General features: G+C 35.4%; 2 protein-coding genes across 6 annotated transcripts in view; one reads left to right on the plus strand and one right to left on the minus strand.

The window, feature by feature from the left end:
* Window positions 1-21650, plus strand: part of LOC134842088 (regulating synaptic membrane exocytosis protein 2-like) — a 104935-nt gene extending 83285 nt beyond the window's left edge. For 3 of the 5 annotated variants that reach the window (XM_063858259.1, XM_063858260.1, XM_063858263.1), the window contains 15 exons: window positions 3372-3455; window positions 4531-4783; window positions 6437-6616; window positions 7357-7587; window positions 8221-8386; window positions 8688-8899; window positions 9445-9570; window positions 11767-11903; window positions 12438-13350; window positions 15968-16185; window positions 16464-16706; window positions 17369-17528; window positions 18425-18642; window positions 19148-19305; window positions 20627-21650. In XM_063858259.1, coding sequence (XP_063714329.1) covers window positions 3372-3455; window positions 4531-4783; window positions 6437-6616; window positions 7357-7587; window positions 8221-8386; window positions 8688-8899; window positions 9445-9570; window positions 11767-11903; window positions 12438-13350; window positions 15968-16185; window positions 16464-16706; window positions 17369-17528; window positions 18425-18642; window positions 19148-19305; window positions 20627-20824 — 3497 coding nt within the window. In that variant the 3' untranslated portion in view covers window positions 20825-21650. The remainder of the gene's footprint in view (window positions 1-3371; window positions 3456-4530; window positions 4784-6436; window positions 6617-7356; window positions 7588-8220; window positions 8387-8687; window positions 8900-9444; window positions 9571-11766; window positions 11904-12437; window positions 13351-15967; window positions 16186-16463; window positions 16707-17368; window positions 17529-18424; window positions 18643-19147; window positions 19306-20626) is intronic. The other 2 variants (XM_063858262.1, XM_063858261.1) reach the window with 2 other exon arrangements.
* LOC134842091 (uncharacterized) lies at window positions 371-2887 on the minus strand. The gene is made up of 3 exons (XM_063858267.1): window positions 2656-2887; window positions 1526-1849; window positions 371-1151 (listed from the first exon to the last, which is right to left on the minus strand). Exons 1-3 carry the CDS (start codon window positions 2744-2746, stop codon window positions 430-432), a joined length of 1137 nt encoding a protein of 378 aa, XP_063714337.1. The 5' UTR covers window positions 2747-2887; the 3' UTR covers window positions 371-429.
* Window positions 21651-26885: the final 5235 nt, after the last annotated feature.

The following is a 26885-nucleotide window of genomic DNA, read 5'->3' on the forward strand; positions in this document are numbered from 1 at the left end:
AACGGTTTTTCTCGAGACTGGGAAATTGTCTTGGAAATTTTGAAGGTGGTTCTAATTGCGACTGAAAAAGCTTGAATATGATGTATCATTCAATCCAGACCGATGATTTTTTGTTGCACCTGGTTTCGGGTGGAAAACAAAAAGGAAAAATTAAAAACAACTGAATACAAAGTTCCTCCCCATTTTCAATGGTCGGAACAATAAATTTAAATTCTATTTTCATTTTTTTTATTTGTGATTTTGAAAAATATGTTTTATTTGTGATTTAAAAATGCTAAATGAAGTTTCTGCTAAAATCAAAAATTTCGGTTCTAAGTTTGGGACAGGTTTTCAAATATATGCAATGTCCGCTTGTCGACACGTTATTCTAGTAACTGCAGTCCTACGAAAATTATATCGCAGAATAATTTTGAATTTTTGTCAAACGTTTTAATTGTTTCCAAAGTCTTGCGCTAAGTTGCAAAAAAGTTTGTGATCCAACTGGTGTTTGACTTGACAAATAGAGCTGCAATATGTAACAAGCCCACAGTATGAACATGGTATAGCTTCCTTTACTGTTTTGTCAACTTCTGTCAGACAATGGCGACAAATTAGATAGCTTTCCGAGTTTGCCCAGTTTATCACACCACAAAGCACGTATGTGTCGTGCTCGGAGAGTTCTGATGGACCGTAGCAGGTTTCAACTTCACCGAAACAGCTAGTCGGAACTTTCGCGAAAAACTCGAAGCGTCTTTCTTGAAAACTCGACTCACCGTGCAATATCGTCCAGATGTTTCTGCAATTAATGGCTTGTTGTTTTGCCTTTTTTGAGTTTCCTGTTTGGCAGTAAAGAAGAAACAAAGATCTGTGGAAAAATTCTTGAATTACCAAATTGAATTGATTTCCTTCGAGTAATTCTATCATGGATCTCAGAATTGCTTCCTGGGTTTGGAAAGCGTGAACTTTGCTGTTTAGTTTGTCGAATAAAGAGGCTAGTTTAGTTTCAGCTGATTGTTTTGTTTGTAAGTCCAGATGAAGTTGAATATCAGATAAGCACTTTATGCAGTCACAATGGAAGGAATAGAAGTGGTTTAGCTCAGCTTGTCTGGCGGTTAGATCCAGAAACCACTGACTCGGAGAGTTCAGATAGCAAATTGTAAGCTCTTCGTTTTCTGAAAGACAATTTTTTGAACTGTTTTATTGTATTTTATACTTTTTTTTGCGATTTGCTAATGAACGAAGATATTTTTTTACTTCTTTTCGGTTTGGTGGTTGTCTTTTTTTTCAGAAAAAAGTTTTAAGCAGTCCAGTTTTCTCAATTTGGTTAAGTTTTAGCTTCAGAAAATGACAATCATATGCCATCCTTGAAATTCAAAGTGCTTTGAATTGATTTAACGTAATTTTGAACCTCAAAAGATTAAAAAGGTACCAAAAAGACACAGATAATGTTTTCGACAGGATATATGTTTTTTCCACTTTGCTGGAAAATGCTATCCAACTTTGGTTATCAATAAAGAAAGTTTTCAGTAGCTTTGGTTTTGCTGACCTGATATGTTTCGAATTGACCGGACGATTTTCTGTTTTCCATTTCTATCAAAAACGTGACTACAATTTGCCGCGCACGAATGATTTAACCTTGAAAATAGGACACACAAGAAGTACGTGTCAAGGTCTTCGATATATGAACAATTCGTCTGGAATATTCCGAGAAGTGGTGGTAGTTTTGGTGTTCGCTGCTTGCAGTTTGACAGGTCGAGAATCTCGTTCCTAGTCTGTTCGTCAAGATTCTGAAACTGTGATTGAAGACTGTTTTCAGTATTGTCGTAACTTTCACTTTGTAAAACTGCTCCGCTTCGCAGAATTACAGAGCCTAAAAAAAACAAATAAAAATAAACAAGGATAGCCGGTTACTGTGCAAGTAGCACAGAATGTTCTGATCATAGTCTTAAAAAATACGAAAAAGTTTTTTATTCAAATTGTCGTTTTTTTCTGCGTGATGTGACAAAAGGGTCTAAACGATAAACTAGAACTTCGGCATATGTGACAGTCATATTAAAACAGGCTAATTGAAAAACGGGAAAAAAGTAAACAAAAATTTTAATTTCCAAAATTTTTCAAATTTGTTTCTGAAATTTTGATCTTTTTGATACCTAATAGGGGCTAAAATCTCAAACTAACTCTTCTTGAATAAAACTAAATTTTCAAGGACGCTAAAAATAATTTTTGGGAATTTTTTAGTGTGGTTCTAATCACGAGTCAAATATGATATATCACTCAACCCAGTCTGATCATTATTTGTGGTACCTGATTTTGCGTGGGAAAAAATGAAGAAAAAAACTTCCGAACACATCCGAATATTAAGAATACTCCCCATTTTCAATGTTCGGAACAATTATATCAAATTAATATTATATTTCAAAACAGCACCCTGATTCATTTAAAACGAGACTCGGCGAGGACAGACGACTGGAATTCTGTTCATTTTACAGTCCAACCGAGGAAACTTCGAGATCTAACTTTTATGCGACAAAAAAACTCAATCGCTATTCGATGGATGTGCAATCGTATTTTTGTTATACCATTGAAAGAAAATTGCAGCATTTGAATAAATGTTTGCTGTACAATCTCGCAGCTTTCTAAAAATGTGCATGATTTTTTTTCTAAATTGAAACATACCTTTTTGAATGTCTTTAGTTGCAAACAGTCCCATTCCCCTTTCAACGCCAGCGCTTGTCAAAGTGTAAACTTGGTCACATTTTTCTTCCATTTCGAGTACTTGAGATTTCCTGCTGGCTGTAACTGTTCAGTGTCTGGGCGAAATACAACTATTATGTACCATACTTGCTGTGTGGCAACCAGAATGGCATTTTGGTTTTGACCAGAAAGGTACCAGAATAGAGATTTTATAAACTCTAATTTACGCTTGCTCTTTTTCTATTTGTATCTGAATAAGTTTCTGAGACTCTTTCATTCCTAGTTACTGTCGCGTGTTGCCCAATATATATTCTTCATAATTTTGTTTGAAAGGCTCTTCAAATTTGTGTCGATTGCAGAAAATAGCAATTCTCAGTTTTGAAAAGTCTGAAGTCGGTTATTTCATTTTTGTACCTTTAAATATTTTCCTTCATGATTTTGATTGAGTTCACTGAATATAAACTAAGAAATGGTGTCTTTTCTTTTGAAGCGTCGCACGATAATCCGTGCCATGTAATGTAAACCGTCTCTGAAACTATTTTCATCGATCTGATTTGATTCACTGTCACTGTCTGCAATCATTGAGTTAAATGTGTATTAATTGCAATCAATGTTTGCTGTTGTGTGATTGTTGTTGTCTTTTCGATGATGCTGAGTAGCCATTTGTGTGATGAATGTGTTGGACGTGTCTGTTTCAGAAGTGAGTGACAAGACTACCTGGGACTCCGTGGGGGACCCCATGGCTGCAGCACAGGCACTTCTTGGAGCTTCCAAACCTTCAGGTTCAAAACAAATAACACGAATTTCAGACTTGAATCTAATAGAAACTGGAGGCATCAAAGAAAAGTAGGGAGCTATGGGACAGGGACACCCCTCCCCCTATTTCTTCCTCTATTTCGAAACAAAGCAACAAATTACACCATTGAAGTGCTATCAGTGCAAATAAACGAACTTTGATAGAATATACATCTACATTTCATGGTAAAATGAGCTACGAAAGCGATGAATCAGTTAACGTTTTTTTAGAATAATGAGCGTAGTGAAGACTCTTATATGGGTCTTGCTGATTTTTTGTTTTTTTTTAGCCAGGAAAAGTCTTAGAAGAGTATGTTTTTGCTCTTTCACTCATGTTCTTTCACGACAAAGCGTGAATGAAAAAAGAAATCATTTGCATAGTTGCGCGCACTTTTCCGGGCTTTTTCACAATTTTCCGGGCTTTTTCACAATTTTCTGGCATCTTTTCCTCAAAAAGAGCAAAAACATACTATACTTTTCAACAGTTAGAACATAGTTGAAGATGGCCTCGGGCAAAAGAGTCGCGCTCGGGCAATTCGTGCCCTCCGGCCGGGCTCTTTTTGCCTCGGGCATCTTTCAACTATGTTCTAACTACTACAAAGTCTCTAATAACTACAGATGTGCAGTCTTACATATTGATGCATTTGAGAATGCACTTAGGTATATATGCACTTTTTGAGTTCAAATGAAACTCATCTGCTGAAAGTGACGTAAATAGCACTCTCCGAATACGAACGCGTAAATGGCGCGAAAATTCGTGATTGATTTCCAGTTTCGAAAAAGGAATTTGATTTTGAGGTTTCCAGCGGAATAAAAACTTTACCTGTTGATCCAATTTTCTCAACTTGAGTTCATGTTATCAAAAAAGCGCCAATCATAAATTGTTCTAGAAATTCAAAGAGCTTAAAGGGCATCAATTTTTTTCTTTGAAATTCGAAAGTTGAGATTTTTTCAACAGTCAGTCTTTTTTTTGTTTTCTTGCATTTATTTCTCTTTTCCAATCACCGATTGGCTATGTTGAAAATAATGGCCTCAGCCTAAGGACGAATCTTTTTTTTTCAGATGGAAGAGGCTTAGACACCCGGAAAGGAGCGACCGCACCCTCCACCCCTCTACGCTCTTCCGACATGGACCCAGTGCTGAACTACCCCTCGGGTCTAAATCAGCCCCTCTACCCCAACCAAAACCACAACAATAAACAGATAGACTACCTCTCTTTGTCAGCCGCAGACACAAGATACGGGCGGAAACCTTCGAATGAAAGAGCGGGGGGATTCTATGAACAAGGATATTCCGCTGGAAGTCGCAGTAACAGGTAGCTAGAATGTTAAAATTTGCCCTAATATTGAAGCTATTAAAGTTTTATTCTCTTTTATACTGTCTTGACTTTTTTTGATAATAGATTACTTGAGAAAACTGTTTACACAAGCGAGCGAACCGAAGCTGAGTTCAATAAACGATATTTCTGGGTTCGGTATTCGAGCGAGATTTATCACATCAAGTTAAGTTTTGTGATAAGACGGTTCTGCGTTTTTGTCATGATATGATTATTACAAATTTTCTTCTTTTTTGGGTATATTCCAGTTTTTCAGAAAGTGAACCGAACCGACAAAGAAAATTCCTGAACCCCTACTGTCAATCTAATATTTCCCAGCCTATAAAAATAAGAAAAAAAATTGCATCGTATTTTTTATTTTTGCTCATTACACTTGCCAGCGTAGAGTAATAGTACGAATCTTCTTTGTTTCTAACCTAACTCGCAAATAAAAGTGTTCACTTTTTTGGTGGCACTTATGCTATAATCACAATCTGTAGCATTGGAAATTTCAAAGAATCCGTTCTCTGCTTTATTTGTTGCCAGTGTTTGTGATTTATTAAGTGTCCGTGGCTGAGTGAGACTCATAATTTCCTGGTCGCAGATCGAATCCGAGACGTTGGCGAATTTTTGTAGTTCGAGGCTTATTTCATTTTATAGAGCTGCTTTTTAGTCGTGTTCTGGCTAGTGTTTGCTTCTGTTTTGATAAATTTTCTCGAATATTCATTTTAATAAGCAATATCGTTATCATTGAATTTCAATTGTCGACTTTGATTTTGAAAACTTAAAAGTAGGAGATTAATTTTACGCTTGTGGTGAGCTTGCGTAATCAACTCGGAATTTAGACTTTTAACAAATTATTTACCAGAACCAATTGATAGCTTGATTTATATTAAATTCAAGTTTCTTTGCATTTACGGCAAAATTAACTTAGAGGCAAGGATTACGCCTCTGCGGCGAAAGTCCTTGGTTCGAATACGACCAGGACCTGGTTTTCTTTTAAACTGAAAATAATCAGTTTTTTTAATATCGGCCTATCGTTCGTCTGATTATGTTTTGTTGGCTTAGTTGCCACTTTCTGATGCTGTAAGCAATTCTCAGTGGAGTTGCAGCTATTTTCAGTGTAGTTACAAGTGTTTGTGATTTACTCCTGTAATTTATAAATTTACTAGCCCTGATTTATTATACCCTTTCTTTTTCCTGACTAATGTTTTATTGGCCTAATGACCTAATTTTCCATTGTTTGAATTTAAAAAATCCTTACGCCTCCATCCCTTTCTGGAAACACGGAAGTAACAAAGCTTAGAACTTTATAACTCAAAGCTTATCATGTCAACAATTTTGCTGTCGGCTCAACGGGAGTTTACTCAAGTTTGACGGCATAATTGCAGCTCGATAAATGTTTCTGAAGTCATGTTTCACGCTAGAGATTGGCTTGCTTGACATGTTTTCCTCAAATTGAACATCATGCTAGACAACATTATTATGCAATTTTTGCAATGGTTGCTTTTCAACGTTTTTGCCTTTTTTTCGAATTGGTAGATCTTGTTTCATTTTTTGTATTCTAGATTCCAATGCTTTGTTTGTGGTGGTCTCGCAAGCAATACTTCGCTTCTATGTTTGCAGAGAGTTTGATAACATTATTTTCTATAGGTACGCCAGTGGTTATCACTCAGCGGGTGAGAGCTACCATTACGTCACAGAGAGAAGGGGTTCCGACTATGGCGACGACCCCGATGCCGCCTTGTATTTGACAGACGTAGAGTCGAGACGCCGCCGCACGACAAGCAGATCTTCATATGACGGCTGGAATAATAGATACGCGACTGAGAGGTTGGTAAGCTTTGCTCCTCAAAAATCATAATTTTTTTTCGTTAATAATAATTTTTAAGTTTTTCATCTAAAATAATTTACTCAATTCTTTCAAGTGTTAATATTTGCAGTGACTTTCGATTTATTCAGGTCGTGTGGCTTCTTGTTTTTTTTTTCAGGTTTTAGATGGGTAATTTTTATCTTATTGGGTTAATTTAATCAAGAAAGTGTCGATGGTCATATGTTTTGAAGAGTCGATGAAAGTCTCAAATATTGTTCAGGCTCAAATTTGTTTTTTCGCTTTTTGACTTGTGATTTCTTTTCAAGTTCACTTCATTTCCTTTGTTAAAAGGAAGGCAAACTTTACTGTCGAAGGAAAACTTTACAAACTAATTTCGAAAATGGAATTTAGTTGATTTGCCAGCGTGTAAAAAGTTTTTTCATAGATTCAGTTTTTCTGAAATTGAGTTTATTTTTATCCAAAAAGTGTCAATCATAGGTTGTTCTGAATTCTAAGAGCTGTAAGGCCTTTTTTTTCTCGGAATTTCGAAAATTGAGAGATTTTTTGAAAAAACTTTCATTGACTCTTTTCCAGCAGTCCGATGGATTTTTTTCTCTGAAAATGCTTTTAAAAAATTCATGGTCAATGTTTTTGCTAGGTTTCTTGGTTGCCATTTTGGCTCTATATAAATTTGAAATACCTTTCTATTATCTGAATGACTTAAAAATGTTTCAAGCACTTCAATTTTGTATATTTGCAGGTCTCCGACTTATTTTTCTGACGTGGAGTCCAATCAGAGACGGCGGCAGAGAGACAGACACAGAAGCGGCGGCGGCGTCGACTCCCAGTACTCGTCGTCTCGCTATGAGCGAGATGCTCCTGGTCGCATGAGTCAGCAGTCAGGGACTCTAAACCCCAACAACCTCTCAACTGCGCCTGATTATTTTTTAGGAGAAAACGGGTCCTCCCTACGCTCCCACCAAGATACTAGGTAGGAGGCCTCTTTTAACACCCCCCCCCCCACCTTTCAGTTTCACTTTTGAAAAACTACTTGTACGTTGTCATAATGCACTGAATCTGGGCATGGTGAAAAAAAAAACAAATAAATGAGAACAGATTTGTTTTTAAAAAACTTTACATCGTATCATCACGCCTTTAGCCATAACAACACATAAAACAACAAAACCGGGGAAAGCAAAAAAGCGCCTGTTGGAGATAATTTGGGATTGACAAAATGGTGTTAGAAGTTATTTGTTACATATTTTATGTCTACATAAAATCAATTTAGTGAAGCAGATATAAATATGTGAAATCCCAGAACAAAACTGGAAGTGGCGCGGACATTCCCGCTTAACTTTTGATTTCACAAATGAAATTGAATTTTTACACCTGCGAGCTTAGTGCAATATTACGGCTCAAAGCAAAAGTTTCAAAATTTTTGGGGCTTTTTTTAAAACTTTTTCTTTCCTATATCAATTTTTTTGTCAGGGATAGTTTTTGCCGTTTTTTTCTGGTGCTTGCGAAGTGCAGCTCCGCCTCTGTGTAAAATTTAAATATTGAATGCTGAGCAGTGTTGATCATAGACTGTGATAGTGGATTAAGGTTTAAATACGTGCGTGTTTAGATTTGGATCTTTGGGTGGTGGGAGCGCGGTTGCACATAAGTACATGAGCAACGCCACGGGCGGCGGTGGTGGCAGACACTCGACCGCGCCCACCTCTTCCTCAAACGCCTTCACTGCTCACCTCAACTCCCAATTGTATACCTCTCACACCAACAACAACCAACAGGTTATCATCACTAAGTTTTCCAGGACTATCGTTTTTCATTCGACAATAGCTTTAATGAATTTATTTTCTGGTGCTGGTCCTGCAATTTAACTACTCTAACTTGTCTTATAAAGCTTGTTTGATATCAAATTACTCGTTGAAACAGGTTTTGTCAAACAAAAGCATTAATTTTTATTTTTCACGTCTCTTAAACTTCGCGTAGAAGGCTTCTGTAACATGCGAATTCTCTTGCATAAGCGATAAAATTGAGTGATTTCTTGGATTAGAGGAAGATATTGAACTATGCTGTGGTTCGTTGTAGGGAGAGGTGTTCAGATTCCGAAGGTACAGGGGAGGACCCGCGTCCCGCGTGAAACAGCTGAGCAAAATGCCCATCAACGCACACCTGCTTAATCCCAATCAAGCCCCCCACCCCCAATCACTAGGTGCGATGTCGGACTATAGCAACATCCTGCCCCCTCACCCGGCACTACTGGAACCCACAGATAGGCGGAACAGACAGTCTGCTGAAAGGTCAGTTGGTAGTTCATATCAAGTACAACTTCGAACACAAGAAAAAGTGTGTATAAGTGTCTCGAACTCAGAAAAAGTGTTTATAATTGTCTCGAACACAGAAAAAGTGTCGATAATTGTAATCTAGAAAAACGTAGAAAATTAATGGAAATAGAAAAAAAATAGTCTAGAAGGAAATATTATGTAAGGCAAATTTTTAAACCGTGAAAATTTGTTGACCGTTACCGGTGCTGATGTTGAAAAAATCGACTGGAATTGACAGCGCAGAACGCATTTTGACTCATTTTGGTAAGTTAATGAGAAGAAATGTCAATATAACTGGGGAAAAGAACTTGTTGGAGGTTAGGTTAGATGAAATTGCTTCATTTTTGCCTCCACCATAGTTGTTGGATTTGTGAAAGTTATTTTCTGATTTAAACTTTTTCGTAATTTACATTTTGTCCATTTTATCATTTAAGTGTGGGGGGGGGGGGGGTAACCGAAAGATTGCAATGTATCTTCATGTTCTAGCCTTGGAAATGGTTTTTATGTCTGTTCTGTTTAAGATTGTGGCACAGCGACGTGGAGGGAGGAGATATTTCTACTGCAGAGTACGAGGATGGAAACTACCTAATGGCCTCCAGATACAATCAACACCAACATCAGCGTCAACAACCGCCTCCACGCAGAATGTGAGTCAGATAGAGTATGAATGATAATATAAAAAATACAAAGAACGAGAACGCAGAAAAGATTACGAGAATCTGTTAAATGTGCAATTAGTCCACAGTTTGGTCAACTTTTAAAGCTTTTTGAATTTTCTCTATAACCAACCTGCCAAATCGGAGATGAAAGGATTAAACTGAAAGAGAAAAGTCGTTTATGCGAATCTTACCTCTACAGTTGACTATGCCCTGCGTTTAGAAAAAAAATATGGCCTTATTGTCCAATTATCGAAATTTTGCACGTATTTTTGGAGCAACCTGCTTTTTAATTCTAAAACTAACCTGCTGATTCTGGAGTTAATAGTTCATGCATACATCACTAACATGGTGCTCAATTTTTTTTACTGCCTAATATGTTTCCCGTATTTTTTTGTAGAAAAGCCAATATCAACTTCAGGAAAATCCATTTTTTGAAAATTTTTGCGGTTTTGTTAATAAATTTCATCACCATTTTCGAAAAAGCTAAATCTGATCTTAACGTTGCAATTTAAAAATCCAGGGTGCGGAAAGCAGAGGCTATTCTCATGCTTCAGTATTATGAATTTAGGAATAGTCAAATTTTATCATTTTTGATCGTTTTTTGGAATATTTTTCGCATATTTGAAAACTTACCCAGTCAAATCTGAAATGAAGACTTCAATCAAAATATCGAGTAAAAGTTTTTTTTCCTTTAAATAGGCGGCGGTTAATCATCGACTTAAGCAGAAAAACTAAAGGTTTTAGCGTTAAGTTTATTTTTATTGAAATTTTGAAAAATACGCAATTCAGTATCAGTACAAGATATGATTAAAAATATTAGAACAGGTAGATCCAGCATTATCTGGGACACTCGTTTACTTCCAATTGAACGTGGCGCAGATGCGAGGACGTGAGACCCTTAATCAACAAGTGGGGTATTCAAATCCGGAACATTTAAAAAGCTTTTTTTTGGCAGAGTTTTTGCTGCATAACATTGGCAATTTGATAAATTTTGTAGCTGCTCTGTTGGTGGCTGGTGTTATTAAAAGTACAAAAAGCCGTGAAGCAGATTGTAGAATGTCATACTCCTAATCTCACCAAGGTGTTTTTCATGGAGTTTTTGATAAAGTTTTCCTTTCAATTTTTTTTGCTTGTCCAGAGCTCTTTTTGAAGTTTCCTCGCTTGTGTCTGCAAAGCGCAGCCTCGCCTGTGTTAACATATAAAACATTGTTTTTATTTTAAAAACAATATTTGAACATTCTGCGCAATTTGTAGGAAATTATTTTTTTCTTGAAATTTGTTGGGCTACGTAAGAAGCTCGAGTTGATCTAATTAGATTAGTGATCAACTTGGTAGTTTTGGCGTAAATTTTGGTTGACTAAATATAAGTTTTGTGTTACAATTTTAGATCCGAATCAATTGTATCATATTGATTTCGCTGAATTTCTAAGCAATTTCTGTTTTCATATTTTTTGTCGAAAGTGAAACGAATTGGAGAAAAACGCATTTTAATTTTCAATTTTTGTTCGTTTTGTCCGGAATCATTTAATCAGCACTGTAATTGAAAATTCGGAAATAAATTTGGAAAAAATTGAGCGGCTTGACTTTTGATTTTTTCAAGTTCAGTTTACTTCTTTTGCCAAAAGGAAGGCAATCTCCGCTATCGAACATCCAAATTTTCAAAGGTCATCTAGAACGTAATCGACTTCTAGTGTCAAAAGTGGATTTGAATTTTTAGATTTTCCAACCGAATAAAAAATTACCTTAGTGTCAATCGTAATTTTTTCTTCAAATTCGAGTTTTCAAGGGCATATTTTTTATATTTGACATTCGAAGGTTGATTTTTCAACAAATGTTACTTCGGTAGTTTTTGTTTTCTTGCGTTTTTTGACATTTTTCCACCTGTCTGTTGGCTATATTTCTTTTTAATTTTTATAATTTTTTTGAGCGTTTTCTCGCTTGTGTTGGAGAAGTGCAGCGTCGATTTTGTGAAAATTTGCTAAACGTCAAAAACGCTCAATCGAATCCTTAACCAAAAATTCAGCTATATGCTAACAAATTTTCAATTCAGTGGCTGGAACTTTTACAGAACGATTATGAAAAAATCCTTTGCAGTTTTACTACTGTTTGCATGCTAATTTTACTTGATGTTACTGGAAATATCACTGAAAGTTGTGCAAGTTGTTTTGAGTGTCGTTGTTTCAGTCGGTCTCCTTCCGGTGGTCGCTCTGATCTCTCCACTCCCACGCAGAATAATCTGCAACTTCAGCAGAAGGACGAGTCAAGTGAACACTCTGTCACCCCCAGAGCAGACATCTACTCGCCCTCCACAGCACAACAAGGTAGCCTTTATTAGATGCTAGACAAGCCTAATATGGGGGCACGGGTTCTGGGATTGCTCGGAAAACCAGTTGGTTCAAAAAAATGTGTTTTATTATTTTTTTAAAATTTAAACTCCTCCTCTCGCCCCTCGAAAAAATCGTAGATCCGCCTTCGGTGGGGTTAATCGTGCATTGTAAAGATTTTCACTTAAAAGTTTTACTATTATTATTAATTATGGAGTGTTTGCTATCCGACACAAAATGCAAAATCAAGTATTCCCCATCAAACAATTTTTAATGCTATTGATCTGTTATACACTATCAGCGTCATCAGCTTTTTCTGATGTAATTTCTAGGACAACGAAGAAAAATTAAGAAAAAATGGTCTTGTATCTTTTAATTTGATCATTTAACTTGGTTCGGTTCCAAGATTATGCCTTGTCGCTAAAACAAGTGATGCGCAATATGGCCACGAATTAAACGGCTGAAGACTGTTGCGTAGAAAATTGATAAGGGTTACACTTGTGAAATGTTACAAGATAGTCGTTGTTTAAGATGGAGTGATACCGAGAAGAAAAAACTCAGTTCAGAATCCACCAATATCACCATCACCTCAAGAGGGGGGTCCCTCGTTACGCAGACAGATATCAGATGCACTGAGTTATTTCGACAACCAAGAGCTAATTGACAACGAGCAAGACCTCGACTACTTTTCCCAGAGTGACGTAACGGGTATGAGATACAATAGATACGATCACGAAGACGCCTTAATTCAAGACCTGAAAGAGAAACACAGAGATAGTTTTGGAAGCAGTCGCTTCGGAGACGATTCGTCTTTTGATTCTCCAAGCAGTCGAAAAACGACAAAAGTCTCCTCAAACTACGAGGAGCAAACATCATACTCTGGAGAGCATCGCAGAAGTCCAAAAGATAGGCACAATAAAAGTTATCGCCTGGAAACAATCAAAAGTAGATCTTATCAAGAGGAAGAGCAGAATTTTGAAGACGATGACCATTATCGGAAAAAGAACAGCGAGCCGACTGCATCGAGATACTCAGAGGACAACGATAAAAATGCACGAAGGAGTCACTCGAAAAGAATCGACAACTATAACAACGATGTTTCCCCGACTGAGGAATTCCCGGAACCTAATCGAGACACAAGAGATATTGACTGGAGATCGAACGACAGTTACAATCAGGAGTACGACTCAAAAAGAGAAAACGAAAGTTCCCGGCGACAAACGAGCAGTGATACTAGGAACAATGAGTTCACTGAAGCATCGAGGACTCTTAGCAACTCACGAGAAGATGACGAGGAAGAAGAGGAGGATGATATCGACTTGGAGTTCAGAAGGAATGCAGCTGCGTCGATGAGGAGCGAAGGAGACAATTTGAACAACCAGGAAGACGAAGATGAAGATATCGACGACTGGCTTCTGGCTCAGAGCAAGAGATATGGGGTCAAGTTAGTAATCGTTGGTCTTATTACACTTCTGATAGCAAGTGCCTTTCATAGCGCTATCATTCTAGATAGGCTCTGTAAATATCATCGATGAACGTAGTATAGGTCGGGATGATTTTTTTGTTTTTTTAAGAAAAGATTTAGATTTTGTTCCGGTTCAAATTTACTTTTTCGCGGTTTTATTTTTGATTTTTTATTAAGTTCAGTTCATTTCCTTTGTTAAAAGGAAGGAAACTCCATTTATCGAACAGCAAAAGTGTAAAGGTCTTGATAAATGAGATCGATCTCTAATATCGGAAATGTATTTTAATTATTAAGAGTAATGAACGTAGTGAATACTCTTATATGTCTTGCTGATTCTTTTTTGTTTTTTTTTTTCAGGAAAAAACCTTAAAATTTGTTCACGCTCAGTTTTGATTTTTTGCGGTTTGACTTGTAATTTTTTTTTAAATTCAGTGCATTTCCATTGTTAAAAAGAAGGCAAACTCCACTATCGAACAGCAAAGGTTTAAAAGTCACGATCGACTTCTGATTTCGAAAATGGAAAATAAGTATCAGTTTTCCCAGCAAAATAAAAGTTAAACGTATTGATCCAATTTTCTCAAATGGGGTCAATTTTAGCAAAAGGCGTCCGTCATTAATTGGTCTACAAATTTAAAGAGTTTTAAGGCCATCTATTTTTTTCTTCGAAATTCAAAAATTGAAGGCTCTTGAAGTAAGTTTTTTTTTAGTTTCTTTGCGTTCATTACTCTTTTCCAACTGTTAGTTGGCTATGTTCAGATATCCAGCGAAATAATTTTTTTTCCTATTGATCCAGTTTTCTCTAGCTGGATTAGTTTTATCAAAAAAGCGTCAATTAGAAATTGCTCTGGAAATTCGAAGAGCTTTAATTCTTTATTTTATGTCTACTAAGTTTGATATTTTTTCAGAAAAAAAAACATATCAGTCTTCTTTCTGTTTATTTGCGTTCATTGACTCTTTTCCAACTGTCGGTTGGCTAAGTTCCTCAAATTGAACATCATTTGCCATGAGCATCCCCAAATTGCTGGACGTGTTTTTCATTGTTTTTTAACGTAAAAGTTTGTTCGATCTAAATGGTTTGAGCTTATATTTTATAACACAAAAAGATAAAAGACTAAAAATTTCAAGATTTTTCAAAAATTTTTGCCTTTTTCTCAGAAGTTTTACTTTTTTTTGGAAAACGTTTCACTGATTTTTTAAATGAAAATTGTACCAATGGAAAAATTGTCTATTTCACTGTGTCTCAGCATATTATGATAATTTTTTAAACTTTTTCCCACGTTCTGGGGCCTTCGAATTTTCAGTGCGGGGAATTTTTTTTTATCCCTTTCGATTCAATTCATTTTCTGAAAAATTGACATGCCAAATGTGAGACTGAAAGTTAAATTGATAGAACATGTCATAAGGATATCCCTTGCAAAAAGTGTCACGCCCTTATATTTATAGAAAAATGTTATGCTGCTATATAGTGTCCAATTTTCGAACTTCCCTGTCAAATCTGAGATTGAGAGTTCAATCAATAGAGCTGATTGCAGACTTTTTCCCGGAATAATCAGCTACGCCCTTGAGTTTAAAGAAAACGTCATGTTCTTAAAAAAATGCTATTTTTTGATATATCGACAGTTTTTTTGAAAGTTTTTCTTTTGTTGAAAAATACCTTACAGAATCTGCGATTCGGAGTCGAACCGAAATAAAAGAACGAGGGGATTTGCCCCGAATAAATGCTTTTAAGCTATTTTCTATATAAACACCAGCATGGTCTTAGGAAAAGTTGGCCGTTTTGTGAACTTTGCACCGTTTTACAGAAATAACATGTGGGAATTTTCCCTGCATATGCCGGAGCTCCCTAATTTTGGCAGAAAAACCAGCATAAAGCAAGCAGAAGTTATGACACTTTTGTGAATTTTTTTTCTTATTCTCTAAATTCTCAAATCGGAGGTTGAAGGAACAGATTTTGGGAATCTAACCTGCAAAAAGGTTTTCCCTAGCTTTACCAGGGAAAACTTTATGAAATTAGCAAAAGTTAAATTTCAGATTCTTTTATTGTTTTTTAAACGTAATTTGGAAACTTCAATTATGAGAACGAGTCCGTTTTTTGACATTTTGAAAATTATGCAGTTCCTTTTGCATCAGTAAAACGTATTCCAACAAAAGTTCAAACAGATACCCCCAGTTTCTGCTGGAACAATAGTGATGGACTATCTGTCACAGCACATTGCGAAGTTGGGAGGACATAAGCTACTCAATCTTTAAGTCTCTGGTTGGAGTTCGGCGCATAGAAAGGTTCTTAAGACTTTTTGTTTCCTTTTTCTTTGCCTTTTTAGAGTCGTTTTGTTGCTTGTGTACTTGAATTCCAACTAAGATCTAAAGTTTTTTTAACGTGATACATCTTTTTTTCGACCTTCTAATGTTAAAAATGATCAAAAAGTATCATTTTTGGCTTCCTTGAGTGCATTGACAGTTTTCATCTTTTCGCTGGCTATGTTCTAGGAGCTTGATATGTTTTCACCTGCCAAGGATTTTATTTTCATTTAAAACTGAAATCGTTTTTCCACTTAAAAAGTTGCTAGTTTTTTTTTAGTGAAAAAATTGATTTTAGAATGGAGCAAGTTGTGGATGAGGCACAACAAATGTTGAGTGCCAGTATGCCAATGGGCGCAGAGGCAGGTTTCTTCTCCGACTCAGGGGGAGGGATGGGTCTTGGGGGTATGATGGGCGGGGGGCCTGGGAGCAAGAAGAGGCGGCCTTCGATCGGACACAAAATAGGAGCTCTAGTGGGTCTGTCTAAAAAGAGCAACAGCATGACTCAGCTGCAAGGTGAGAAATTTATAACTCTGGTTCTCTCTTTTTTTTCTCCCTTTTAGAGAAAACTAAAACTGGGATTCAAATTTCTTACAATATCATATGACATACATGTTGGTCGGCTATAACTCTACTTGGTTATAGGCATGAACGGTGCTTGCAAAATAGCGTTTAATGATGCGTAATTTAGGTCGCTTAGATTTTCGGTGGGTTTTTAAAAATATTTGACAGTACTACCTAGGCGCAGTCAGTCTAATTGTTTTTTTAAAATAAATTGTTGAATATTTTGGAAGATGAAAACGAATGTGAAAAAGGCAAACCAAAGAAAGAGTCAAAGCAGAAGCAGCTACAAGAAGACAAGGCACTAGATATTGGTGTATCTTTACAAGAGAAAGTAGGTGGTCCAAACTCGGACCAAGTCAGTCATACTTTATCTGGGTTGTCGGAGGGTGGAGCGGGTATCTCTGGGTCCAATAGATCTGTGAGCATGAAGTCGCTCACATCTTCCGCGAGATCAAATGCATCAGCTTCAAGTAGTCAGTAAAATAGAAGTGGACAAATCATTTTGAGCACAACACGATTGAATCAGTTTCGATTTATTGAAGTATTCTGCCCCTGTGTGAAGAAAAGTCGAAATTAAACCCTTTCATTTCACCGAGTGAACTTAATCTTTGCTCCTAGTTACTTAATACATAGTTAAGGCTGTTATTTGCACAAGCGAAATTTGTGTAATAAAATAGCCGTTTAGATGAGGTAAACTTGTTCAAGAAGTAATGTTCCATATCATTGTTTTGGCTGCTCTAGAACATGACCGTTTTTGAGATTTCTTTCATATCGATCGTCTTGGTTTTGAATTCATTTCTGAATTTTCTATTTAGTGACTTTTCCACCTCCCCCTTTTTTCCAATTCCCCCTTTTCTGAATTTCAATTTGGAAAACTATTTCAACGTTGCAGTCGTGCTGGAACGCATTTTTGTCCGATGAGCAAATTAAGTATTCTGAACGCATTGGTTCTTTAAATCGTATAATTAAACTTAACTTAAACAGTAATAATAACATGTAAAAGTATCATGACCTGGAAAATTTGAAAATTGATTGCGGTTTTCAATTTTTTTGAGGTGGTGGGGAGTGGAAAAGAGCCAGTACTAAGTGAGAAAGTGACTCAATTTGTATGTTCCAATGCAACTGTGTTTTGTAGACGTGAGGAACAAGCGCATCAGCATTCCCCGAACAGCCGAAGTGGGATTCCACACACATGATGACATGAAGAAGTATCTCTTAAGTAGGATGGACAACCATTCTCTCCACTCCAGCTCGGGAAGCACCGGCACGGGAGCCGCCTCCATGGATGCATCTCTGTAAGTCAATTATTAAGCACCAGTCAACGAAGTGTATATCTTGCTAGGAGCCTTACTTCGTTTATTTAGCACATCTGATTTGCTCTGTTTAACTTCGTGATTGTTGTAAATCAAAAAAATTTTAATGATATTTTTTGAAAATGCTTCAAAAATTTTGCAACGTTTTTGGTTTTCTGGATATCATTGACAGTTTTCCATATTTCTGTTGGCTATCTATCTATTTATTGATGCGCTACTATGAATCCACACTGGGATGAGCGTATAGTCATGGCCTAGAACGATCACGACTGTCTCATTTATGTCAACTTGAATAATCTGGCATTGAACCTCTAACTAAGTTATATCACGTCTTCCTTCTGATAACTAAACTTTATGAAGAGTAATGAACATAGTGAGAGCTCTTTTATAGTTCTTGGTGGTTTTTTTTACAGGAAAAAGTCTTAAAATTTGTTGACGCTCAATTTTGATTTTTCGCGGTTTGACTTCTGATTTTTGCAAGTTCAGTTCATTTAAATTGTTAAAAAGAAGACGAACTCCACTATCGAGCAGCTAAAATATAAGGGTCTCATAAAACGTGATCGAATTCTAGTTTGGAAAATGGAATTGTATTTTTAGATTTTCCAACCGAATAAAAAAATTAGCTTGTCAATCGTAATTTTTCATCAAATTCGAGTTTTCAAGGGCTCATTTTTTTTATCTTTGACCTTCAATGGTCGAGTTTTCAGAAAAAAATAATTCAGTTTTTTTTTGTTTTCTTGCGTTCATTGACTGTTTCCAACTGTCAGTTGGCTATATTATTAGTCCACCGCAACAAATATTTAAAATTGGGAAACCGCTGGCCAGCAAAGGGTCTTAAAAACAAACTTGTTATATTTTTGGTACATTTTGTGCTGTAGCTTTCTGCAGACGCAGTACGCGACCCCTGCGAACGAGCAGCTGAACTCTTTCGTGGACGACTTGGGTCCTGGACAGGTTGTGGGCAGACAGGTTCTGGGTTCGCCCTGTCTAGGGGAGATCCAGCTGAGTATTGGGCTAAAGAGGAACACCAGTCTGGAGGTGGAGATTGTGCGGGCCAGGAACCTCACTGTGAGACCCATGTCCAAAGTGTTTCCAGGTGAGGAGCTAAAATCCGAGTTATTTGGTATGCCAATAATTGATATTTTTCATGCAAAAGGACGCTTCAATTCAAGAGTCTTGAAACTGAAAATTTTGAACTTGCTTTTCTCAAATTGAGTTTACTTTTCAAGCCCTCTTCTGACTTGAAGCGGTTAACTTGTATGAAACTTTTAATAATTTGTTGTTCGGGCTTTGTAGTTTTCCAACGAAGATAAATTGCTCGGAGTAATATTTCAATATCAAATCGTTTATAGAACGCTAATTTTAAGTATCTAAAAAACACTACTGAAAATTCAAACTTTCTAACTTTTTGTACAAATTCAAACTTCTTTTTTTTGTAGATAATTTACACGCACTGTATAAATATTTTCATATTTTAGACAACTAGCTCCTGACAATTAAATTCGTTTGGGGCATTAGATGGCACGGAGTATAGAAGTTGATGAGAAAAATGTAAACTAAAATTTCCGTTCGACGCTTTTAATGGTGTTGTTGTGTTGTAGCGGCGTTTGTGAAAGTGTATTTGATGGAGGGTAAGAAGTGTTGTGGGAAGGCGAAGACGAAGATTGCGAGACGAACCACAGACCCCTACTTCCAGCAGCAGCTCACTTTCCCAGACATTCCAAACCCTACTGCTGGCGGCTCAGGCAGAACACTACAGGTCAGTGGAGGGTTTATTACATAAAGTCGATACATGCATTTATAATGAACCTTTCATTTTAATGAATTTTAAGAAGCAAGCGTAGTCTTATACAATCGGAATTTTTCAAAAATGTGTCACGTCTTGTCTAGTTACACTTGCGAAGAGAGTGTATTAGTACGAACCTTCTTTTTTTTCAATCTAAGTCGCAAATATTGATGCGGCACCCCAATAGTATTGGGGCACCTTTACAGCTTTTTGATAACAAGTGTTGTGACATTCGAATAGTAGTAAGTAAACACAGTTGATGCGTTTTTAGTTCATCAAATGAACCGAAAAAGTGATTGGTTTCCAACATAGCAATAATGAAAACTCGATTTCAGAAACTTTCTTACTTAATATATCTCGCAATTTTTTTAAATGCATAATTTATACATTATGGTTTTATGATTTGCAATTTATTACATGCAAAATTGTATCTTTTTGTATTTGGTGCTACTTTTGCTCTATCGAATTGGCAAGTTATTAGCATATGTAGCTGCTTTATTCGTGACTAGTGTTTGTCGGTTGTTAAGCTTGCGTGGCTGAGTGGATAGTGCGTGCAACTCAAAGTATCTTGATTGCAGTAGGTCGCAGATCCGAATCCAATACGTAGCCGATTTTATACTAATTCGAGGCTTATTTCTACTTTTTTTAAAATTTCATTTGATAGAGCTTCTTTTTTGGTCATGTTCTCGCAAGTGTTTGCGAAGCACAGCTTCGCCTCTGTATGTTTAGATGTACCCGCTTTATTGAAGAGCATTATTTGCTGCTTGGTAAATTTAGAAACGTGAAAAGACCAGTGTAAGGCAACAAGGTCTGTAATCGAGTCCCGTAGCAGCAGAATAGTTTTTATCGAAGTTAAATTTTTCCACTCATTTTTCTGTCGTTTTTTTTGTTTGTGTTTTCAAAGTGCAGCTTCAGCTCTGCATATTTTGTTTGGGTTTATCTTTCGAAGCTTCTATCGAGAGGAAACATCCTACTCTGTAGAGCACTTGAATCAATTAATGACTAGTGCCTCGAGACAGTTTCTCCTGTGTCATTCTACTTTCGATAGCTTTTAACAAATATATCGGACATTTCTTAAACTCCTGAAATAATTCTGACTTCTCTTTTCGGAGAGCCACTGTTGCGCCCCTGGTTAACAACTACATGAATTTTTTGGTTGATTTTCTGGGATGGGTAATGCTAGTTGACCCTCATAGACAGATTGTTTCCCCCTTCACTGGTCGAAATAAAATTGGTTTTGCTTTAAACTTTATGGTGATTCTGATTATAATGTTGCATGTGTGTGTGATTACAGGTAACTGTGTGGGGCGACTATGGTCGGATGGAGCGAAAGTGTTTCATGGGAGTGGCCCAGATAAACATGGACGACCTCAATCTGTCTTCGAGCATTGTGATTGGATGGTATAAACTGTTCACGTCTTCATCCCTAGTTGAGCAGCCCAAGATAAGTGCCACTCATTTGCAGTCCATGTCTCAACTATCCAACTTCTGATTGGACAACTCAAATCAGCCAATCACGCCTCACGTAGAAACAAATTAAAGAAAAGCTATGTTATCAAGACGGAAGCATCGCGAAAACAATTCGAAAAACCACAATGGAAGACAAAATGAACCCTGGATTGATAATCGGATTAAATTTTAAGAAAAAACTGACGACAACGATGAACCAAATTGACTCTTTAGTTAGCCTGCATTTCTACTTTTATAATCTTTATGGGCGAACTTAATTTTGGGTAATTTGGTTAAATTATTTTTAAAAGTTACCGGAATAAGGTTGAATTAATGCAGTAATGAAACATTTCCTCTAAGAAACAAATTCATGTCTTGATTAATGCTCAATGTTGAATTCAGAATGTTAGTTAGAAGATAAAAAAATTGAAGAGCTTCAGTCTTGGAGCAATCATGCTCACAACTAGAAAGTTGGCTTTTGAATTGGAATTGAAGCGGATTATTTATTGATGATCAATCGAATCTAAACTGCTTTGGTGCTAAGATATATAATCCTTATATTACCAATTACAAAATTAGTACGCTCACAAGTATAATCTAGATCCATTGTTCTTCACAGAAAGACGTCTATTTCATTTCTTGGAGTCTAAATTCACCGCAAATATAAACTGGCATTTTCAATGAAGATTACAATAAACTTCTGCGTAATTAACAATCATTAATTGGATTTTGAATTGATTTATTCTGTTATCGAAGCAAACCATTTACCACATGGTAAAACCTTGTTTTGATTGGTTTTCTTTTATAGTTAATGCCAAAATTTTGGCGATATTCTTTTCGCGCAGCGAATCTGAGAAAAGTAAGTTAACCTAAAACGCTCATTTTGACGTTCGAAATCATTTTTTAAGTCAGCCAAAAAACAGTGTCAAAAAAATAATTAGCCAAGAAAGCAGTTTTTTTTACCAATTAAGATGCTGAAGGTCACCGATAATACTAAAAATTGGATGCACATGTGAACCATTTCCCCCTAAATGAACAACGATCACATCCATTAAAATTTGACAAAATTAAACAGTTAAGCTTTCATGCGAAATGCTTTATTTGAATTGTCTAAAAAAACAGGTGTTTCACCAAAAGAACGGTCTTGTCCCTAAATTGATTTTTTTGGGGGGGGGAGCTTGTTTTTTTGGTCGAGCTTGGCATTAACTATAATATGCGACATAAATGATCATATATTTTTGCATCCGATCCTCTATTCTCTAATATTTGCGATTTAATCTAATTACTCTTCTGCTGTCGAATAATTTTCTGTTGTCTTTATTCTGTTAATGAATTGATTCCTTCATTGAGGTTATGTACTGTAAATTGTAAATCATGAAAGAGCTGCTCTGCTCGTCAGCCTATTTTGGACTGATTCGGTTACTTGGACCATAACATACATTCTATTCTACATACATTATTCCATTCTACCCGCGAGAATGATTATCATGACCTAATTATAATTAAGCGAATGCCAAGCTACTTACGACAGTTCATTTATGCCACCTCGAATTGTATTATTTTACATATGTCTTTTTAAAACAGGCACGTGATTGCCCATAAGTTATGTCAGCAAATAGAAACCATATTCAAAAATTCCAAAGACCGTTTTGGAAAGTTTCAAAAACGTTTATTGGTTGCTATTTTTTTGCGCATTTGATCCTTCCTTCATGGGAACAGCCCCACAAAGTGATGAAGGGAACTTGCTTCAGAGACTTGTTAAACCATATGCAACAGAAAAACAGGTGATAGATCCACGTGCCGAAAAATCAAATGAACTCAAAGTTGGTTTTTGGAAGTAATGTTTCTGATGGAGCTGAAGTCTCAAAACAAAACATTGATAATGACACAAGAAGTATAAGTGTGACAGAGGAGTGTCTCGAAAAAGCTAAGAGAGAAGAGTCTCGCGCATTTGCGAAGGGCAAAACCTAATAAAACTTTATTTCGATCTAGTTGAACTATGGAATGCAAAAGTTAATTTGATTTTTTTTCTTTCGAGCAAGCTAAATAAAACAATAATAGCGGGTTGGTGTGCAAGTAGCACAGAGTATTCCGAGCATGTTTAAATTAAAAAAATCTATAAATTATTGTCATTTTTTGTGCGTTATGTAATGAGAGTAGTATACAAACGCATAGAAAGTTAGCGAATTAGGTATTATCATCAACAGGTTTCTTCAAAAAGTGTATAGAAAAAAATTGTAATGAAAACTTTTCAATATTTTTTGCCAAATTACGAATACATTTGAATAGTTTTAGTGGCACGTAAACGCTGAATTTAGCTTTCATAACTAAGTTTTCTTTTGAATAAACCAAGTTATTTTGCCTAAATTCCGATTTTCATTACACGATTTCTTTACTAGCTCAAATTTAGCTTGTTGGTTGCTCAGTCTATACTATATTTAAATGCTATTGACAGTTATCTCCCATGTTTAAGCTTAAAAATTTAGCATGTTTAACGAAAGAATTTTTTCATGTTTAAGCTATATCATATATTGCAATGTTTAAGAAAATTTTTCATTTAATTTTCCGCAAGGTCATTAATTTATCAGTAATTTCTTTTGAGCCCAAATTAAGTCTGTCTGTCTGTATACCTGCTTTTTTAAATTAATTTCATTATGTCTGTCTACCCGTCTCCTAATTTTTTTTATTTTTGTTCTATCAAATCTATCATCTATTATATATTGAAATGCGGGCTTCACTATCTCGCCATGTTTAAGCTTTTTCAACGTGTTTTTTTACATCTTTACCAAAAGATTTTATTCACGTTTAAGCTAAATCGTATATTGCAATGGTTAAGGCTTTTTCCATTTTCCCGTTTAAATTCAGTTTTTTTCATTAAGTTTGTAATTAGCAACCCAATAGTTGGATGTTGTCAGAGTTTTCCCAGGTTTTGCGATTCTGGCCTCCATATATGAATAACCAAATCCTTGTAGTTCGAGGTATGACGTTTTTTTTTTAGGATTTAAAAAAAAAATTTTCAGAAAATTAGATATGAAAAAAATCACAAAAATTGGTATTCCCATCTCGGCGGTGAGGCTTTGTCAGGGTACTCTCAGGAGTTGCGATTTTTGCCTCCAAATACGACTGCTCAAATCCTTGTAGTTTTCAAGATATGACGTTTTTTATGATTTTCTCCAAAATTTTGAAAAAAAATAGATGTTCAAAAATTCCAAAATTTTGAAAATCTCAATCCTGTTATTGAAATCTGTGAGTGTACTTTCATGGGGTTGAAAATCTTGCCTATGAATACGTCTGCTCAAAATTTTGTAGTTTTCGAGATATGACGTTTTTTAGGATTTCCTCAAAATTTTTCAGAGAACTTGGGTATAATTTTTTTTATAAAACTTGAAATTACCATCTCTGTAGTGAGGTTCTTTCAGGGTACTCTCAGGAGTTGTGAATTTTTGCTCCAAATAAGACTGCTCAAAACCTTGCAGTTTTCCAGAAATGACGTTTTTTTGTGTTTTTTTTTTAATTTTATGAAAATTAAACTGATTTTTTTTTTCAAAGTTTGAAATTCTTAACCTGTAGTTGGGCGCTGTCAGAGTAATCTCAGGAGTTGCAAATTAGGCCTCCAATTGAGAATGCTCAAATCTTTTTAGTTCAACAGATACGACTGTTTTTCTGATTTTTTTGGAATTTTTCAGAAAACTCAAATTACAAAAAAGTTCACTAAAGGTAAATTCCCAACCCTGTAGTTGTGTGCTGTCAGAGTACCTTCAAAGATTGCAATTATTGCCATCTAATAAGACTGTTTGGTAGTTTTCGAGATGTGAAGTTTTTTCTGGTTTTCAAAAAATACCTCTTTAGAAAACTTAAGGTGCAGTTTCTCAAAAGTTGAATTTCCCAACGTTGTAGTTGGGTAATGTAAGAGTACTCTCAGGAGTTGTAAATCTTGCGTCCAAATGCGACTGCTCATTTGCTTTTAGCTTCCCAGATGTGACGTTTCTTAGTTCAATTTAATTTTTTGAAGAACTTCTATAAAACTACACAAAATTTTATGGTTTTTCAAAATTTGTGTAAAAAACTTGAATAAAATTTTTGCAAACTTTGTAATTACGAACTCTGAAATTGGGTGCTGTCAAAGCACACTCAAAGAACGTATAAATTTAAATTTGTTTTGTAAATTAGAAAAATCATAGTGTTTTTTCATTTTTTGCAACAGTTATCGTGCTGTTGTTCCGACCATTGAAATGGTGAGGAGTTATGTATTCGGGTGCGTTTTAGTTTTTTCTTATTTTGTTTTCCAGGCAATATCAAGAAACACAAATAATCATTGGAATGGGTCCTATGGTGTACCATAATGAAAACATTTCAGAAATGATTCTAACGACATTAAAAACTTAGAAAATTTGCTCAGATTTGAGAAAAGATGGTTCGAAATTTATGTTTTTCTTTGTAATTTTGAGCAAACAAAGCGAGCGCGTAGCCTTTCAAAAGCTTGCTTATTCTTATCTTAAACCCTGAAAATTTGATACCATGCAGGTAAAATTAATTTTGGATTTTTATGCCATTGTGGAAAACAAAAACTTCCCAAAAAATGAAACACTTTCTGCAAATTTTTTTGAAAAACATTGTTGAATCTTTCTAAATTTTTTTTTGAAAGTTTTTGTTATTCTAGTTATTTGTATAGAATTTTGGTTCTATTTGATTAAATTATTATAAAAAATCGAATATGCCTTTAAAATAATTCTACGTCAGATCACAACACGCTGAAAAAAGTACACTTGTTTTAGAAAAAGATTTTTTAATAGTTTTTGTACAGTAGTCGAACCTTCTATGCTACTTGCTATGTTTCTTGTTTTTGATCCAAGCTATTCTTGATGTCAGTTCTCTTAATCAGTAGATGAGTTGCAAAATATTTTTTTTCTCAGAAGCATGTCTTGATTGACATTTTCAATTTTCCACTTTGAATATCCGGTATGCCTCAGAACTTAGGCAAAATGTAAACACAAATATATGTTCTATAAATAGATTTGTAGCAGACATACTCTTGGTACTAACGGTAAGGCATCTATTCAAAAAGTTTACCACAACGCTTAAGGTAAACATAAAAAACTACCAGAAACAAAGACGACCAGAGAGACAATTTCAATCAAGCAGGCATGCAAGCCATTGATCCAGTTTTTTTTTCGGGCTTAAACTTCTTTAGTTGGCTTTGTAGCTTTTTGTAAAATAAATTATTCTTATTTTTAGGAAAATTGTTAGACTTAATGGAATTATTGAAATTCAAAAAAATCAAAAACGTGATATTTTTTTTCGATATTTGAATTCTAAAAATTTTTGAAAGTTTTCATGTCAGTACAATTTTTCCTTGCAACATTTATGTATATCTAACTTGAAATGGTGAGGAGTTATGTATTCGGGTGTTTTTTAGTTTTTTTCTTTTTTTGTTTTTCATGCAAAATCAAGAACTATAAATAATCATCGAAATGGGTCCAATGTTGTACAATAATGAATCTATTTCAGTACTGATTCGAACGACATTAAAAACTTTTGAAAATTTGCTCAGCTTTAAGAAAAACAGGTTCGAAATTTTTGATTTTCTTTTCAATTTTGAGAAAATAAAGCAAGCGCGCAGCCTTTCAAAAGTTTGTTTATCCTTAACTTAAACCCTGAAAATTTAAAACTATGCAGGTAAAATTAATTTTGGATTTTTTTGCCGTTTTGCTAAACAAAAAATTCCCAAAAAATCAAACACTTTCTGCAAATTGTTTTGAAAAACACTGTTGAATCTTCTAAATTTTTCAAAAATTTTCAAAAGTTTTCGTTCTTCTAGTTATTTGTATACAAGAGTTTTGGTTTTCTTTGATTATTTTATTTTAAAAATCGAATATGCCTATAAAAATATTTCTACGTCAGATCACAACACGCTGAAAAAAAATACACTAATTTTAGAAAAAAAAACTTTTAATTATTTTTGTACAGTTGTCGGAACCTTCTATGCTACTTGCACTGTAACCAACTATTCTTGGTTTTGATCCAAGCTATTCTTCAAGGCCTGTAACGTGATTTTATGCCTCTTCAAGTTTATAGATAGCGTTTTGATGTGCAAGTGCCGTTCG

The sequence above is a fragment of the Symsagittifera roscoffensis genome, chromosome 3 (assembly GCF_963678635.1).
Source record: "Symsagittifera roscoffensis chromosome 3, txSymRosc1.1, whole genome shotgun sequence".
Taxonomy (NCBI): Eukaryota; Metazoa; Xenacoelomorpha; order Acoela; family Convolutidae; genus Symsagittifera; species Symsagittifera roscoffensis.

Coding starts and splice junctions, on each gene's coding strand:
- LOC134842091 (XM_063858267.1), bottom strand. CDS start 2,746: ATGGAAGAAAAATGTGACCAAGTTTACACTTTGACAAGCGCTGGCGTT. Junction 1,850..2,655: donor AACTAAAGACATTCAAAAAG/GTATGTTTCAAT, acceptor TGTTTTTTTTAG/GCTCTGTAATTCTGCGAAGC. Junction 1,152..1,525: donor GTCAATTCGAAACATATCAG/GTCAGCAAAACC, acceptor ATTGTCTTTCAG/AAAACGAAGAGCTTACAATT.